The 18654-nt window shown below is 51.9% G+C and overlaps 1 protein-coding gene across 1 annotated transcript; it reads left to right on the forward strand.

Moving 5' to 3' along the window:
• The first annotated feature begins 17498 nt into the window (after positions 1 to 17498).
• Positions 17499 to 18221, forward strand: LOC135326393 (olfactory receptor 14A16-like). Its single transcript, XM_064504276.1, has one exon. It carries the CDS (start codon positions 17499 to 17501, stop codon positions 18219 to 18221), a length of 723 nt encoding a protein of 240 aa, XP_064360346.1.
• The last annotated feature ends 433 nt before the right edge of the window (positions 18222 to 18654 follow it).

An 18654-nucleotide genomic window follows, 5' to 3' on the forward strand; every position in this document is an offset into this window, starting at 1 on the left:
TGCTTCAGTAAGGGTAAAGAATAAAAAGGAAAATGTTGGCTCTTTGCTGAAGGCGGCAGAGAATCTCATAACAGCAGATGTAGGGAGGTCTGAGGAGCTCAGTGCCTTTTTGGCTTCAGTCTTCACCAACAAGGTCTCCCGCGCTGTTGTGCCTAGAGTCTGGTCTCCAGATGGGAAAAGCAACCAACAGTGCATGAGGGCTGGGTGAGGGACCTGCAAGAACTCAACCCCTACAAGTCAGTGGCATTGGAACGACTGCATCCAAGGACATTGAGAGAGCTGACAGCTGTCACAGCAAGGCTGCCCTCTATCACCTTTGAAAGATGGTGGAGATGGGGTGAGGTCCCAATAGCTGCAGAAAGACAAACGTTACATCCATCTTCAAAAAAGGCCCAGAGGGCAAGCCGGGGAAAGACAGGCCTTTCAGCCACAATTGGTTGAGGAGTGTGTCATGGAGTGAGTCCACCCCTTTTTGGGCACATGAGGGAGAAGAAGGTGACAGCGAAGAGTCAGCATGGATTTACCCAGGGTAAATTGTGCCTCACCAACCTGATTGCCTTCTATGATTAAATAACTCTATTTGTGGTTGGAGAGCAGAAAGTGTCTTTCAACTTGACTTTTGCAAGGTGTGTGAAACTGTCTTCCACAATATTCTGGAGGAACAGATTTTGGAAATTCACCGTCTAGATGGAGGGACAACCAGATGTCTAAAGAACTTGTTGGATGACCAGGCTCCAAGGGCAGTGGTGAATGTGTAGTACTCTTCTTGGAGGCCAGGGAGAAGTGGAGCACGCAGGTGCCCTGTGACAGTGGAAGTAGGCCAGCTTTCTTGTCCTCCTCCAGGCAGAATTATTCAGATGCAGGGCTTCTTGTCAGGAATCCCCAAGACCAGCCTGATTAATCCTTTACTTCACTTTTAATATCCGTGTTTTTTTTTTTCTCCCCCCCACCAAGTATGTCTCTTTTACCATCCTGATCCCTTGCCCTACAATCGGTCCATTCCTGCTTACCCTTAACCCATTGGGGCTGTTTTGGATTGTGGGGTTTTTTTTGTTTTGTTTTGTTTTTTGACACAGAGGAGCTTCAGTCCTGAAGGTTCTTGAGAAACTGAGGTGATTTGGATAGCAGATACCTTATGGAGATTTACAAGAGAAGTGTCAAGTCCTGGGCCTAGGCGGGAAAGACCCTGTCCATGAGGAGAGGTTCAGGGACTTGGCCTTCTTCAGCCTGCTGAAGTGGAGGCAAAGAGCAGTAGAATAGGAGCCTGTGACTGCTTGAAGGGTGGTTTCAGAAGTGATGGAGCTTTTCTTGGTAGTGGGAAACAGCATGAGAAGGGGAAAGAGCCACGAACGTGCTCCCCACTGCTGCCCTCTGGAGCCACTTCCTGGCAAGGAGAGGGGATGGGAGCCATGCTGGGGCCCCTCATCGACAGGCAGAGGAGTTGGGGCATGTTGGAAAGGAGTTTTGAGTGAAAAGACAGGAAAAAAGACCTTCATCCTTGGCTGGAGAGGCAAGCCAACAGTAAGGGGGCAAGCGAGATGGAGGAATGCTGGATCGACACCCTCAGCCTGGACCACAGTTCCTTGTTCCCAGCACTCCTGCAGCTCTCCACTGAGGGTAAGGGCTTTGGGAGCTCCTTCCTGAGGGGTCGCACAGAGACTGTGAACTGTTAACAGGGCTGTGGATCTCGGGCTGTGGGGGTGGCTGCACAGGGTGGGGGCTGCCATGACAGCCCTGTTGTAGGGTCCCGAGGGGGCCGAAGGGGTGAGAGGACTCTGACCTACCCGGCCGTGCCCTGCCCTGCCCTGCCCTGAGGCAGCAAGATGCTGCCCGTGGGCTCCGGCAGCCCAGCCATGCCCAGGGCCAGCACCAGCACCGGCCCCGGGGCTGCACCCCCACACCCTGCACGGCCCCTGGGCACAGGGCCCTCACCAGGGCCCTGCCCCAGGCTCCCTTTTGTCCTGAACAGGGCGTTTCCCGGGGCTGGCAGAGAAGCTGTCCCCACGGGTCCCGCCGGGCCCCAGCCGCTGCGGCTGCTCCGGGCCTCTTGCTGGGCCGCAGCCCTGCGGCCCTGGCAGCAGCCGGGAGGGTGTTTGCAGAGCAGCTCTGTGCTGGGAGCTGCTGGGCTCCTGCAGGGCCTGGGCAGCTGCTGGGCGGCCAGTGCTGCCCTGGCCGGTGCCATTAGCCCTGCTCCCAGGCCGGGCTGCAGAGCTGCTGAATCCCGGCTCTGCTGGTTCCCCCCACTGAGATGCCCTGGCCACAGTCCTTCCCCGTGTCTCAGAGTGTCAGGGCCCCAAGCAGGAGAGTGCTTGTTGTCCTGGGGGTGTGGAGGATTTGCTGGGTGTGTTCAGCACTGGGGCAGGAACCAGACTAGGGAGTTGCGGGAAGGCTTCTGCCTCTGCCTGGGCCATGAGGCCCTGCTGTCTCCAGCTCCATGGTCGCTACTCCCATGCAATCCTCCTGTTAGGAGATGTTGCCCAGAATTGCTTGCAGGCCTTTCTGCAATTGCTAAGTGTCACGGGCCAGGTGGAGGTGCTACCTAGGCAGGAGCTGATGTTCTCTTGGGGCAGTAACTGGTGTGTAATGGCTGTTTTGCTGCACTGTGGTGGTTGTGAGGCCATGGGGGTGAGTCCAGGTGGCTGTTCAGGAGCTGGCTGAGCCTTGGGGGAGGCAGGGGCAGCTGCAGGCGGCAATAGCCGCATGGCCGGGCTGTGGGCAGGGAGGTCACGGCTGTCTGCGAGAGCTGGGCCAGGAGATCCCCAGTGTCAAATCAGCTCTTGGTCAGTAGCTGCCAGGCCACCAGCAGGCCCGTGGCTCAGTTTATGCTTTGGAGATCACTTCTGCCTGAGCAGCTGATAAGCCAGGATTTGGCTCATGGCTGGAGAAGTCATCATGAGGTAGCTGCTGTCTCAGAGGCTCATAGGCAGTGACAGGCACATGGCTGTGAAGGGGACTGTGGGGTCATCTCCTTCTGAGTCCCTGATAGGCCAGCAGCAGGCCCCTGCCTGCGAAGGTCCTTGTGAGGTCACTGCAGACAGAGCAGCTGGCAGGCCAGCAGCTGGCCCCTGGCTGGGAACTGACTCGGAGGTCCCTGCTGTCCCAGCAGCCTCTGGGGCTGCAGCAGGCGCCTGGCTGTAAAGGTGCCTGTGAGGTGCCTTCTGGGTGAGAAGCCGACAGGCCAGCAGCAGGCTGTGAAGTGGGGAATGTGCTGGTGAGGTCAGTTGTGTGTCAGTATGTGATAGGCCAGTAGCAGCAGGCCCACTGCTGGGAACTGACTTCGAGGTTATTTCCTCCAGAGCAGCAGGGAGGCCAGCAGCAGGCATTTAGCAGAGAAATGTTTGTGAGCTCAGCTCTGTCTCAGTGCCTGACAGACTGTGTGGAGGCACATTGCTGGGAGAGTCGCTGTGAGGTCACTTGTCTCTGCAAGGCTAGCACTTGGCTGATGGCTTGGGCATTTGCTTGTGGGGTCCCTTCTGCCTGAGTCCTGATAGGCCAGCAGCAGGCAGATAGGTGTGGAAGCAGACGGTGAGGTCTCTTTGGTCAGGGTACCTGGTAGGGCAGCAGCATGTTCATGGCAGGGGATGTTATTTCAAGGAAACCTCTTCCTCTGAAGCCCATAGGCCATCAGCAGGCACCTGCTGGGGGTATGGACTTGTGAGGTCACGTCTGTCTGAGAAGCTGCTAGGCCAGGAGAAGGCCCATGGCTTGGATGTTGGTGGTGAGGTCACTTCTGGGTTTGGTGAGTGTGCTGGGAGGAGGAATTAACACCTGCAGGGCTCTACAGCACTATTTGGAGATGCAACTAGGGAAGTGCTGCCCTGGCCATTGGCATTAGCCCTGCTCCCAGGCCGGGTGCAGAGCTGCTGAATCCCGGCTCTGCTGGTTCCACCCGCTGAGATGCCCTGGCCTCAGCCCTTCCCCGTGTCTCAGAGTGTCAGGGCCCCAAGCAGGAGAGTGCTTGTTGTCCTGGGGGTGTGGAGGATTTGCTGGGTGTGTTCAGCACTGGGGCAGGAACCAGACAGGAGTTGTGGGAAGGCTTCTCCCTCTGCCTGGGCCATGAAGCCCTGCTGTCTCCAGCTCCATGGTCGCTGCTCCCATGCAATCCTCCTGGTAGGAGATGTTGCCTAGAATCACTTGCAGGCCTTTCCCTAATTCCTGTAACAGGCATGTGGCTGTGGTGGTGCCTGAGAGGTCATCTCTTTCTGTGTCCCTGATAGGCCAGCATCAGGCACACAGCTTGGAAATCCCTTGTTAGATCACTGCTGACAGAGTACCTGGAAGGCCAGCAGCTTGCACATGACTTGGAATTTACTCTGAGGTCACTCCTGTCCCAGCAGCACATAGGCCTGCCGCAGGCACCTGGCTGTCAACGTAGACATGGAGTTTGACTTTGTGCATCCTCCTAAGTTCAGGCTTACAACCCTCCGCTAGTCGATGAGGGAGTCCAGCCAGAATGTTTATGTTGCGAAGTGAGTTAAGAGCAGGTGTGAGTGTTGACAGAAGTAATCTCTGATTTCCAGTGTGTGTGCGCTACAGAAAATTCTGCCCCATGAAAACACCAGGGGGCTTCTGAGCTTTTTCTCCCAGATCTGAAGGATATCTCTGTTGCTTGATTCCTGGAGGTGGGAAGTGAATAGGCCCAAGGCAGTGACTGGCTGTTCAGAGGAAGTGCCTGTTCCAAGCCCCCCGAGGACTAGAAGCAAATGGAAGGGCTAAAGATTTGGTCTTTGTGTGTTTGGGGCCCCTGTGGGTGCCCTGGCTGCTGCCATGTGTGGTCATATGGCCCGTGTGTCCCTAATGTATAGCTAGCTGTATGTTGGCTGGCCACCCTCTGTGATGCGAGAGTTGCGGGTGTGGCATGTCATAGTGGTGGGGCGCCCTGTGGTGGGGATGGGTGGTGGCCCCAGTGTCTTGGCACTTGTCCCGGGAGGAGGTGTCTGGAGAGAGCAGTTCTGTGCGTGGGGAGTGCTGCCAGGCTGGGGAGCTGGGGAGCCCTTGGAGGTGAGGAGGTGACTTGGCTCGCAGGGCCCAGGCTGCCCTGGTGGCCAGAGCCAGGGGTGCTGGCAGCCTGCTGCCTTCTGTGCACTGAGGTTCAGGCCTTGAGTTTCCTCAGCTCTTGCCAGGATCTGCAGCCAGATATGCCACATAGACTGTGAAATACATAGAAAAATGCAGCTTAGAGTATTTGGATTAGAAGAGGTCATCTTTCAGAAAGGATTCCTTGTTGGAGATTCTTGAAGTTAACACTTCTGAGAGCTGTCCAACAGAGGCACTGCAGTTGCCTCTCTCTCCTATTAGCAAAGGCTAAGGGGGGATACCACCGGTATACCTAATTGGTGCAGACACTCTCTTTTGTTCTCACATTGCAGGACCCTAGAAACTCTTTGTTTACAGTGCAGTAGTATCCCCTAAATAGCCATTACTTAACCATCTGATTAAATCCCCTCCAATCCAGTGAATTATAGAGAGGATGTTGAGCTCTTCCTGCTGAAGGCCTCGCTGCTTCCGGGCTCTCTGCTGCTCCTTGCACCCTGCACACTGCCCTGGGCTCTGACACCAGACATCCAGGGTCCGACATCTAGCAGGAGAACTCAGAGAGCAGTTTAGATCATGTGGGACTTTTTTCACCCACACAGTTAACAAGGAAAGGGTCTTGCCACAGTGGAGTGCTCAGAGGTGCCATTTCAAGTGTCAATACCACAGTCTTTAGCTTTTAAAGTGGGCAAAATAAGGAAAACTTCCAAAGACAAAGCATTTCTTCAGAAAACAACTGATCTTTAAGAAAACTTCTCCCAGACATGCAGTGATTATAGTGAGTTGTGATGCTCAAGCACTTGCCTGCAAGTGAGCAGGAAATACTTCAGGAGTCATAGCTGAGAACCAGCTTGCAAAGCTGAAGTTGTTTTGTGCAGATAACTTGCAAGGCCCCTCAGAATTAGGTTCCTCACTTTTCCATGTGCTCCTCTCTTCTCTAAGGGAGCCATTTCTGACCTTACAGATCAGGTGTCCAACTCAGCTGAACTTGTTTTGCAATGTGTCACCAAGCTGGTTGAGGCCTGCAGGTGCTGAAGCTCCTGCCTGATCAGCTCAGGCACAGCCTGGGTCTTAGCTCACTTGTGGACTCTTCTTTGCAAGTAAATCCCCTGTGAGACGAAATCCCAAGTGTGGATCAGAGGCTGATTTGGACAAAGGTGCCCTCTTGGCAGTGAGGTGTAGATAAACGCAAGTGAGGGTCAGTTCCTTCTGGAGTGGTGCAGGGCTGTCCCAGGAGGCCTTGCACAGTTCAGCTCACCCACCCATCATCAAACTGTGTTAAGGAAATTAGAGGCTGCCGCTTAGCACAACGTCTATAAAACTTGCTTAGCATGAGGAGCTAAATTGGCTGAAGCCTTAGGCTGCACTCAGATAACATGAGGAACTTTCAGCTAGTTCAGTAAGAAAGGGCCCCAGAGCTGGTTCCAGCTGGAAAGAGCAGGGTGTTACAAGCAGTCTGTGTTCCTGTGTCTCACACTCTGAAAGGGAGGATGTCAAGACTTTGAAATAAGGCCTGTGCAGGGCATCAGGACCTTGAGATACAAAGCCTCCTCTCACTGCTGGGGCAGTGTTAATCGTTGTGGTCTGGAATTACCTCCTCCTTGTCAGGACCTTGAGAGACAACGGCAGGACCCAACACGGAATGAAAGCAGCAGAAAGAAATCCATCAGCAGAAAGCACAACAGTAAAAATAAGGAAAAAAACACCCTGCCTAGGGATGACAATGAGACCCGATAAGGAGCAGGAGACCCTAGACCTGAATACTGGTATTGGTCTGAACTACCACGTGAGGGGTGGGAAACTTAAGTTGAAAAGTTATAATTGCCCAAGGATTTCTTTGTTCGGGGTCCCTCTTCAAAGGCACCCAGCTTGAGCTGTAATTACTGCATGTGCATCATTAAAATTTAATTATTTAATTTGCTTTCATTTGGCTCTGAACTTTTTCAGCGAGAACTTAGAGCCCTGTTGTGGTGGCCGGCGAGCCTAATCTTCCATAACAATTCACAGTGCAGGGAATGAAAAGGGAGTGTGGCTAGATTCAATGGGACACCTGTAAGACATCGCTCTAACACAGGTGTGTCGAGATTTGTGCACATTTGGCCATCCAAAAAAACAGTGTTTCCTTGAAGCTGTTCTCCCTTGTTTCCTCTATCGGTCAACACCTCAGAGTGTGACATACTCTGTGCAGAGAGTGAGAGATGGCACGGACAGCCATGGGCAGGGGGTGGTGTTGGGGCACTGGGATCTGTGCGAGACACAAGAATATCTTGTTTAATGGTGCAGGCCGGATTATAACAGAAGTGTTCAGAAAATGACATTGAAAATGAAACAAGAAGGAAATTAAGAAAAAGACTTAAAGCAAATAAATGTTCTGTTATACTTGTCATCTTTAAATTCTTGTGTGTCCTTATTATCTTTCTTGATTTTTTTTTCTTTTTTTTCTTTTTTTAATATAATGGTCCTTTAGGGGGATGTTGTGTTTTTTCTTTTCTTTTTTTTTTTAAAAAAAGGAAAGAGATTTTCAGAGCTGGGGTGGGATGCAGTCACAGGGTCATGGACATGTGGTGCCATGACAGGTGCCCTGGTCCCCTCTGTCCAGACTCCATCTGCAGCTCCCAGGGTCTTTGGTCTCCCGCAGGTCCCCTGTGAGAGCTGCCAGGCCCAGGCAGGTGCCTCAAAGACACCTGGGCCTCCCCAGGGGCCACTGGGTGCTTGTGGTTGGACACCTGAATTCTGCTTGGAAAGCTGTAGAGCTGTTTTTCAACAATTCAAAGATATGAGCCCACTTTCATCAGCTCAAAGGATTAACTTTAATGTCAATGTTTTGCTATGATGAAAGAGTGGAAATCTTCAGGAAGGGTCTTAATCTGGGGAGAAGAAATATTGATCTGCCCCGACCTTGTGTTTCCACTGCTCTGTCTATTAGGCTGTGGATGTAATCTCAGTGATCTCTCACATATTTCCACATGTCCTCATGAAACTGGTCATTTCTACAGGCATATTCGCATCAGACTCTCTCTGTGTATGCACTTTCCATCGTTTCTCAGTTTTCCTCCTCCCCTTGCTCTTTATCCTTTCAGATACCTCTCAACTCTCCAGTTGCTGCTCTGAGCATCTGGGAGTCTGAAGCTTGCCTCGTCTTTCAGCAGTCTCATTGTCTCTTTAGCCAGCTCCTTTGTTCTGCTTCTTGTCTATCCCTTCCTATCTATCTGTCAAAAACATTTCAAGGAAGGTTATGTCTTGTGGGATGTGGAGCTCACTGGAGGCAGCTTGGACTTGACACAGAGTTGAGGAGTGTCTTTTATCTTTTATTAGAGTGTTTCAAATTTTATTTTGGTTTCATTGCAATTACAACATGCTTCTGTGCCTGTTTGCAGCTAGTTCTCTAAGGAAAGCAGGTGGGAATTGGTGCACATGAGTTGTAACCTTCAGCTACAGACTTGAGGGGAAAAAGGTTAGATTTTAACAAGAGTGCTCTACGTCCCCAGTGGCTGATGACGGAATTGGCAGGGCTGGGGAGCTGGGGAGGAAGGTTGTCCATACGTGTCTCCTGTCAAAAATTCTGCTTTTCCTGTATGTCCAGACTTCATTCAGAGACCCAGTGGGTCAGTATTAGTTGGAGAATGTGGGTATCACTTATTCTGGAAACTGAAGAATAAAGAAAGCTTCCGAAGCAGACATCTTTCATTTTTAGGGTCATTAAAAACTGCCTAATTTCAATACTCTCCTGAAAGTTTCCCAATTAGCCACACAAGACTTGAAGAACTAAAGAAAATTATGGAAAGAGGCATGGCTCCTTAGGGGTTTTGGCATTTTAATGATCTCTATCTGTTTCTGGCTGTATCTGGTGCTGAGCCCATGAACTTCAGACACTGAGAGGAGACTGAAGAAACCTCTCAAGAAGTTAAAGTCAGAAGCAAATCCCAAGTTTCCTGGGGTGTTAACAGGTCCCACTGAGGGCCATTACCAACAAAGTCTCCCCAGGGGCTGATTAGAGCAGAAAGTTGGAGGCCCTGATTGCAGGCAGGCAAAGGCAATGTGCAGGTGGCTGTGATGCCAAGGCAACCTGGATGTGTGTTATCAGGCAGAGCAGCCAGGCACTGACAGCCAGCCCCTGGGTAGGGTGATGCTTTCCATGATGCTTTGCTCAGGGCTCTTGCTGGGGGCAGTGTGCGGGTCGGGGTGCACGATGCTGAGTGCAGAATCATGATACGGCACCTGCTGGGCTCCCAAGGGACAAGGAGGCAGCAAGGCCACAGTGCTTTAAGGAATGGTGTCTTCTCATGGGCCTTGGTGGCAGAGACAACAGCCATAGCCAAGAGGATAAAGACCTTGCTGTGTTGGGAGCTTTCAGCCTTGGCAGTGTGCTCAGCCACCCCCACCACAGGCCATCCTATGCTTTCCCATGCCTGTGCCTGTTTCCTTGCAGACTGTAGACACCCAGCCTGCTTCCCCACCTTGCTCTCACCCCAAGATCTCGCTGCCTATCCTGATGTCTTCCTGTCCTCATTTGCTTTTCCTTGAAACACAAAGCCAGGGACTGATCACAGACTCCTCCTGGGTGACCGGTAGCACCACAGCACTACCCTATGAGTGATATTTTCTTTTCCTAATGTCACATCTAAAGCTCAAAAGCTGCAGTTTGTGGCTTTTTCTCATGCTGTTTCCCACTAGCAAGAAAAGTTCCATCATTTCTCAAGCCACTGTTCAAGGAGTCACAGGCTCCTACTCTACTGCCCTTCACCTCCACTTCAGCAGGCTAAAGCAGCCCAGGTCCCTCAGCCTCTCCTCACGGATGGGATTTTTCCCACCTAGGCACAGGACTTGGCACTTCTCTTGTAAATCTTCATGAGGTATCTGTTGTCTGAATCACATGAGTTTCTCAAGAGCCTTCTGGACTAAAGTTCATCTGTGTCAAAATGAAGAAACAAAGCAAAAAAGAAAACCCCAAACCAAACCAGAACAGCACCAATGAGCTAAGAGTAAGCAGGGGTGGGGTAGGCTGTATGGGAACAATCAGAATGGTAAAAGATACAAATTAAGAAGGGAAGAAAACAAACAAAAAAAGGAAATTAAAAGTGAAGCAAAGGATGGATCACAGCTCTTTGAGGGATTCCTGCCAACAAGCCCTGCATCTGAATAATTCTGCCTGGAGGAAGCGGGCCTACTTCCACTCTCATAGGGAACCTGTGTGCTTTGCCTGCCATCAACAAGAGAAGATCAAGAGTGGGAAGAATCAGACTCCTTCAGGGTGGAAGGGACCTCAGGAGGTCTCTAGCCTAATCTCCTTGCTCACAGCAGGGTCAGCTCTGGGGTCAGACTAGGTTGCTCTGGCCTTTATCCAGGCTGGTCTTGGAAACCTCCAAGGCAGGAGACTGCACAGCCTCTCTGGGCAACCACTTCCAATGCTTGACCATCCCCATAGTGGAAAAGCTTTTCCTTATCTCCTGCATGAATGTCTCTTCTTTCAGCCAATGCCCATTGTCTCTTGTCCTGCCGCCATGCATTCTGGTGAAGCGCCTGGCTCCATCTTGTTGATGACCTCCTTGCAGCCATTGGAAGGCTGCTCTGAGCTCCCTCCAAAGCCGTCTCTTCTGCAAGTTGAAAAAGCCCCATTTCCTCACAGAGCAAGTGCTCCAGCTCCCTGACTACTGTGAGGACACTCAGCTGAATTTGCTCCCAATTATTAGCCTCTCTCTTGTTCTGAGAAGCCGACACTGGATGTAGTATTCTCTAGGTGGTCTAATGAATACTGACTAGAAGGTGGTCATCAACCTCCTGGCTGTGCTCCTGGTCAGACAGCCCACAATGCTTCTGGCCTTCTTTGCTGCCAGGCAACGCTGCTCGCTCATGTATTGCCTCTGTTCCCCAGGATCCTCAGGTCCTTTTCTGCAGAGCTGCTCCCCAGGTACTCAGGCCCCAGCCTGTAACACTGTGGGGGTGTTGGTTTCTCCCAGGTGCAAGACCTGGCATTTGTCCTTGTTGAATTCCATGAGGTTCCTGACAGCCCATTCCTCCTGCCTGTCTAGCTCCCTCTGAGTGGCAGCCGTCAAGCATATGACTGGGTCTCCCAGCCTCCAGTTTGGGGTCATCTACAAGTATGATGAGTGTTGCCTCCTGCATATAACTAATACAGATGATAAACAGGACAAGTTTCTGGAGAGACCAGTGGTGCTCCACTTCTCCCTGGCCTCCAGGAAGAGTGCTATCCATTCACCACCGCCCTCTGAGCCTGATCTCCCAAGCAGCTTTTACACATCCGGTTGTCTACTCTTCTAGCCTATAATACTCTAACGTGAATGCAAGAATATTGACGGAGACAGTGTCAAACACCTTGCTAAAGTCTGGGTAAAAGACATTTACTCTTCTCCATCCACAAATAGAGTTTCTAATCATAGCAGGCAATCAGGTTGGTGAGGCACAATCTTCCCCAGGTAAAACCATGCCAAGTGTTCCCAGGCACCTTCTTCTCCTTCATGTGCCCAGAAATGTGATCTGAAAGGATTCATTCCATGACTCACTCCTCACCAAAGTGAGGCTGCACTGCCTGCAGCTCCCCAGGTTGCCCTTGGGGCCTGTTTGGAAGATGGATGTAACATTTGCCTTTCTCCAGTCATTGGGCCTTCACCCCATCTCCACAACCTTGCAAAGATGGTAGCAAGTGGCCTTGCAGTGACAGCAGTCAGCTCTCACAGCATCCTCACATGCAGCCCATCCAGCCCCACTGACTGGTGTAGTTTGAGTCCTCACAAGGAATCCGTCATTAACTTCATCCACCACTGGCTGTTTTTCTCCTCTGGAGTCCTGACTCAAGGCACAACAGCCCAGGAGACTTTGCTTGTGGAAATGGAAGCTGGGTTCAATGGGTTGAGTTCCTCAGACCTCTCTGCATCTGCTGCTACAAGATTCCCTGTCCCATTTAGCAGGGAGGCCACATTTTCCTTTTTATTCTTTGATTCTTGCTGAAGCAGTAGCAGCTCATCTTCATGCCCTTGACGTCCCCTGCAAGGGTCAATCGTAGGGGAGCTTTTTCTTCCCTAACACCAAGCCTATGATGCTGGACAATATTTCTAAATTCCTCCTTTGCCTCTCCCTTCTTCCCCCTGCTATATGCTGCCCTATTACGCTGGAGCTAAGGTGGGAGGTCCCTGTTTAGCTAAGTTGGTCCCCTGAGGTGTCTGCTAGTTTTAGCGAGTATCGGGATGGCCCATCCTTGTCCTTGGCAGGTCTGTCCTTAAAGACCTGCTGGCCTTCCCGAGAGGAAATCATCACCCTTATTGGCTCATCTGGCAGCTGTGCAAAGAAGTTGTCCTTGATGCCCTCCAGAATCCTCCTGGCCTGCTTGCACTCTGCTGTTTGCCCTTCCAGTTCATGTCAGGGGGATTAAAGTCCCCCGCACAAGAACCAGGGCCTGTTTGACAGACTTTCTCACACTACTTATAGGAGACTGCATCCGCCTTCTTACCTTCATTGGGTGGTCTGTAGCTCCCATCATGATGTCACCCTTACTGTGATGCTCACCCACAAGCACCCACCCAAACCCTTGTCCCTCCCATGCAAGAGCTCCACACACCCGAGCTGCCCCTTCAGACAACAGACATCCCCCCTCCTCATCTTGCCTGACAGTCTCTCCTGAAGAGATTGTACCCTACAAGCATTGCCCTCCAGTCCTGTGAGGGATCCCACCACATCTCCATCATTCCAACAATGTTTCAGACCTCTGACAGCTTCTGCACTTCCTGCTGTTCCTGTGTGTTCCCCAGGCTGCATGCATTTGCATATATTTGGGCTGCAGAGCCTCAGCTGTGGCACAGAGCGCAGACTGGTCATGGTGAAACCTATTACCAAGAGCCAAAGACACCGTGTGTGCCATGGCCCCACTTCAGAGCAGAGACATGCTGGCAGAGATACCAGGTGGCAATGTAATGGTGAAAGGAGCTTCCTGCTAAGAGAGCAAACCCTGCAGTGCCCAAAGCCAGGGAGAAACAGAGCTGGGCTGTGCTGAAATGGCAGGAGAGGGGTTTGCTGCCTCAGCTGATTCACAGCACCATGGGGCCTGTGACAGAAGTGAATCCATCTCCAGGCAGGACAAGGTGCCTCTGAAGAAATCTCTGGGCCTGGGCAGCGTCAGATCCAGGCACCCTGTGGACACATTTAGCGCAGTCCCTGTTCATGTCATCTGGGTGTGAGAAGAGGTCCATAGGGAGGCGAGTAAGAAGGGTTTGAGAGTGGAGGCCTTGGTGTGATGTGCCTCCCATTTATGTAGCACACTTGGATGCAGATGGGAGGGACTTTGCCTAAAGACAGTGGTGGCATTCAGTTGCCTGGGCACAAGTAGAAAACCCTGAGATAACCTAGGGGCTTTGCCCAGCAACCACTCCAAAAGGGCATTGTTTTCCCATAGGTCCCACCCATGTGGTTGTGCTAGAAAACCCAGGCATCTGACATGGACCTGCCCGACTATTTTGATGTCATTATATCAAGTGTCTGCACTGAATTACATTAGCAGTTTGCACTGTAGGCATCTCCATGTGTCTCAGCTTCATAGTGAGTGGTGCTCTAACAGGAGTGGGCATCTAGTGCCTTTTGAGATGGCCAAGGAAATTCCCCATCTGGCCCTGCCTGATGCTCCAGAAGGATGGGGGTCACACAGTCACTCCAACAGAGCAAGCAGACACTGGCACGTGCCTTGGACCATCTCTGTCTCTTCAGAAGTCAGCAGGTGTTTGTGTGTGGGCAACTGACTCCCACCCTCCATCTCCAGTGACTCCAGTGGGAGCTTAGGCAAGGAGCTCATGGGCAGATCTGTTGTGCACGCTTCAGCTTGGGCAAGGGGAATCTCAGCTCCTGTGTGTTTGTGGATATAATGGGAGGGATCTGAATCCCACTGCAGCCCAGGACCTTCTAAACCATCATGAGATGCCCAGATTGACTCATCTGAATCAATACCTGAACCATGTGTCAATGAACTCCCTTCTTTTCCCCATCTAGGTGACCTGCCTAGTGAAGACATGGGAAGAGGGGCTTCCAGAGTGGGACATTTCCACCTCTCATAGAGAACCATCCTCTGATGAGACAAAAAGCAATGCTGGAATGGCTTTCTCTCCACTGTTTAGAGAGGGACCATGGGTGATTATTCTGGCATGGGGTTATTGTGCCCCTTCTGCATGCACACCTTGCCACTTCTTCTTGTACATCTTCAGCATATTTCTTTTGTCCAAATCCCTGAGCAGTTCTGCCCTTCAGAGCTGCCTCCCTTTGTCTCCCCTCTTGACCCTTTCTAGGTTTCCTGCCTAGTGAAGAGATGGGAATTGGGGCTTCCAGAGTCGGACATTTCCACCTCTTGCAGATAACCATCCTCTGATGAAACAAAGTGCAATGCTGGAATCAGTCTCTCTCCACTCTTTAGAGAGGGACTAAAGCTGATTATTTTAGTTTACCTCAGTGAACATCCCTCAGAGGAGGGAGCACAAGGGACAGAGAAATTCAGGCCTTCAGCTGGGCCTCTGCTCCTGATTGGGGCCAGGCTTCACACAAAGAGGGAGCTCATGGCAACCTGGCAGCACTGCCCAGACACAGCTGTGTGCAGGAGCAGCTCCTCTGCAAGGAGCAGCAGGGCTGTGGGCACTGCCTGCTGCTGCTGACATGAGCTGAGAGAAGGCAGGGAGAAGTGAGAGGCAGTGTGGAGTGGGAGGACAGAGGAGAGCTCACTGTGGGAGGAATCTTCACAGCCCTTTGCATGGTAAGTCTCTGGCTGCAGGGTGATACTACTGAGGTTCCTGGAGGGGTCTTCTGAACCCAGCCCGTAATATGGGGTGACTGGCATTTTAATGCTCTCTCTCCTGGATTATCCAGGGCATAGCAGGAGGAGGAGATGCTTCAGAGCAGGATTCCCTGCCTCACTCTCACAGGGACAGGGCATCCTGCTACAGGACAGGGCATCCTGCTACCTTCTTCCAGAGATACTGCAGCGGTGTTCTGCTAGGGTGGCACCCAGGTCTGTGCAGGGCAGTGATTCAGAGCAGCATTCCTGTGCCCCAGGGTGCTGTGTGCCCAGGGCAGAGACTCTGCTGCCTGCAAGGGTCAGCACTCAGCCTGCCTGGGGAGCTCCCCACGGCACTGAGGGAGAAGCTCTGGGTGGGAGGATCGACCCCTGGCCAGGCAGGTTTGTTCTCCCATCAAGAGGGTGCTGCATGGGTCGAGGCTGCTCACAGCTCTAACTCATGCACAGGACATGTCCAAGGGGTCTTTGCAAGAGGAAGATCAAGAGAAGGGCTACTTGAAAGGGAAGGAGCTTTCCATCTGGTGTCTTTGCTTTCTGTTTTCTCCCTAATTTTAGCAGGGAGAAAAAAGGAGAGTTTTCTTTTTTAGCAAGGAACTGGGACTCACACACCTTGCCTCTCAGAGATCAGGAGGTCTGGGAGAAAGCTCAGCAAACCCCTTCAGCCCCACCTCCACCTACAGACAGCATCAGCATCAGCATCAGCTGTGTGGTCTCCCTTGGGTGTATGTTACCTGCTCCTTATGAACTGCAGGCACAGAGATGCCTCTGGACAGTGCACTGTCCCAGGAGGTTTCTGTCAGGCAGATCTGAGCACACAAAAAGGTGTGACGCGGTCTGTGAGCACTGACTAGAAGAGATATTGGGACAGAGAAAGGTCCCAGCAGGGACTGCTCCAGGCAGCAGAGACAGGCAGGGAAGGAGAGGGAACTGCTAAGAGAATCATCGTGGGAGGATGGATTTGGGCAAGTCATGATCAGTCCCTCCAATGCCAACACACTGCACTGAGCAAGCCCCCCATGTCTCTGCTTGCACCCAGCAGAGCCTCTGCCCTGACAGCCATGAAGCCCAGGCCTTCAGCTGCCTCCTCTGTAGCCAGACCTCCAGCAGAAGAGAGGGGCATCTCTCCTGCCAGGGGCCCATTTAGCGCTGCCCAGCAAAGGGGCTGAGCGTGACTGCCCTGCAATGTCGCCATCTGCCAGGTGGCATGCCCCACAGGATAAGGCGAAGGCTTTCCCAAGTGTCCCTCTGTCTCTCTCCTTGCCTCCCTTGGCAGCAGGATCATGGTGTTGCTCCTTGTTTCCTCTGCTGTCCATGCTGCCCCTGTTCTTCTCTCAGGTGCTCCGGGGTGGATGGGTTTTCAGCTGCAGTTCAGACACCACCACTGCGAGTTGGGCAGCAGAGGGGTCTGCATGGAAGTGAGGGGTCCGCAGCCCCCTCCTAAGCTGTGTGACTCCAGGAAATGCAGTCTGTGGGGTTGGGAAATGAGCTGATCCTCCCTTAAGGAGAACCCATCTCCAGTCCTGCTGGTCCTTTGACTGTTTCCCTGTGGTGTCCTGCCAGGCTGCGAGCGGCCCCCCAGAAAGGCACTGCTGTCTCAAAGCATCTGTAAAATCTGAGAGACCATGAAGACAGTACAGAGATGCAGAGAGTATGGAGATGATGGTGGGTGTCTGTACATGGGCATCTGAAAAGAGCTCGGGGTGTCCTTGGCTAGAAGGGGAGTGTGGAGACCTCCCTCTGGTGCCCGGAGAAAGGGTGAGAAGTTTGGAGACCTGCACTTTGAAACAGGGTTCTTCTGCTCTCAGCAGTGGCTAGTTTCCTTTTAGGGTAACATATGAGTGCGATCGTCCACCAGCTCAACGAGGTGGGAGCACAGGACAGCTGGGAACAAGACTAATAGACAGACCAGCTGTCCTCATGCTGCAACAAAGGACAGTGAAACCATTTTTCTCAGGACTCACAGTAGAACCACCAAGGACTTCTACCTTTGAGGAACACTGCCCAGGGGTGACAAGGACATCTCAAAGAAAATAAGAAATCCCAGAAATTCTGTTCCTCAAACCTCATTCTTTAGAACTGAGAGTGAAGATGCTGAAAACCCCTTCTACATGATGAGTGTATTTCAGCTGACAGAAATTGTGAGTGTCAGCGCTCGTCACCCCCAATCCCCCATTCCCAGTGCTGCACAGCACAACTGACTCCTCTGGAGCCCACGGGCAGAGGTCGCTGCTCCTCGCAGCAGCACACTGCAAAGTGGAGCCCAAGCAAGGGAGCTGCACAGAGATCTACTCAGTAAAGAGAGAGGCAATGTGGGGGGTTGTATGAGAACTGCAACAACTGGGGTTTTTTTTGTTTTTTTTGTTTGTTTTTGCTTGAAACATCTCTCCTAACTTCTCAATGTCTTTTCTTCTTTGGACAATTCCCCATGCTCAGAGAGAGCAAAATGTCCAACAGCAGCTCCCTCAACGAGTTCCTCCTCCAGGCATTTGCTGACACATGGGAGCTGCAGCTCTTGCACTTCTCGCTCTTCCTGGGCATCTACCTGGCTGCCCTCCTGGGCAACGGCCTCATCATCACAGCCGTAGCCTGCGACCACCACCTCCACACCCCCATGTACTTCTTCCTCCTCAACCTCTCCATCCTCGACCTTGCCTCCATCTCCACCACTGTCCCCAAATCCATGGCCAATTCCCTGTGGGACACCAGGGCCATTTCCTACTCAGGATGTGCTGCCCAGCTCTTCCTGGTTGGGATCCTGTTTGCAGCCGAGTATTCTCTCCTCACAGTCATGGCCTATGACCGCTACATTGCCATCTGCAGACCCCTGCACTACGGGACCCTCATGGACAGTAGAGCTTGTGTCAAAATGGCAGCAGCTGCCTGGGCCAGTGGTTTTCTCAATGCTCTCCTGCACACTGCTAACACATTTTCAATACCACTCTGCCAAGGCAACACAGTGGACCAGGTCTTCTGTGAAATCCCCCAGATCCTCAAGCTCTCCTGTTCAGATGCCTACCTCAGGGAAGTGGGCCTTCTTGTGGTTAGTGTTTTTTTAATCTTTGGTTGTTTCATTTTCATTGTGGTGTCCTACGTGCAGATCTTCACTGCTGTGCTGAGGATCCCATCTGAGCAGGGCCGGCACAAAGCCTTTTCCATGTGCCTCCCGCACCTGGCCGTGGTCTCCCTATTCATCAGCACTGTCATGATTGCCTACCTGAAGCCCCCCTCCCTCTCCTCCCCAGCTCTGGATCTGGTGGTGGCTGTTCTGTACTCGGTGGTGCCTCCAGCACTGAACCCCCTCATCTACAGTATGAGGAACAAGGAACTCAAAGATGCGCTGGGGAAAGTGCTTTCATGGCCATTTTTCAGCAGTGGTAACATTGCCATTGCTCTCCACAAATGACTCTCAGTGTATCCCATACCAGGAGTGTGCATTTTTTGTTCACTTTAATTTTATTATGACTGTTGTTATTATTAGTAGTAGTATTTGTTATCATTTTGCTGCACAAATGCTTGGGTTCATTCCACCTTGACTGAGACTGCTCTGTCTCACCTTGTGTCTGCATAAAATTATATCTAATTAATAATAACTGTGTCAGAGCTGACTCCCTCACAGTATCTCTAATAAAGTAGGCTCTACCCAGTGCTGTGCCTGAAGGCTGGGCTTCCTCCAAAGCTGGTGTCAAGAATAGGCCCAAGGAATTGCACTCCAGAAGGGCCTGCTGAGTAGGCATTGTCCATGGATCCAGCAGCAAAAAGCTCCTAATCATGTACTGATCTCTTAGAGAACAAGGGCTGGATTTAGGACTCCCCCATCGGTGTCCAGTGACAGTGGA

The sequence above is a fragment of the Dromaius novaehollandiae genome, unplaced genomic scaffold (genome assembly GCF_036370855.1).
Source record: "Dromaius novaehollandiae isolate bDroNov1 unplaced genomic scaffold, bDroNov1.hap1 HAP1_SCAFFOLD_27, whole genome shotgun sequence".
In the NCBI taxonomy this organism is placed as follows: Eukaryota; Metazoa; Chordata; class Aves; order Casuariiformes; family Dromaiidae; genus Dromaius; species Dromaius novaehollandiae.

Coding starts and splice junctions, on each gene's coding strand:
- LOC135326393 (XM_064504276.1), top strand. CDS start 17,499: ATGGCCAATTCCCTGTGGGACACCAGGGCCATTTCCTACTCAGGATGT.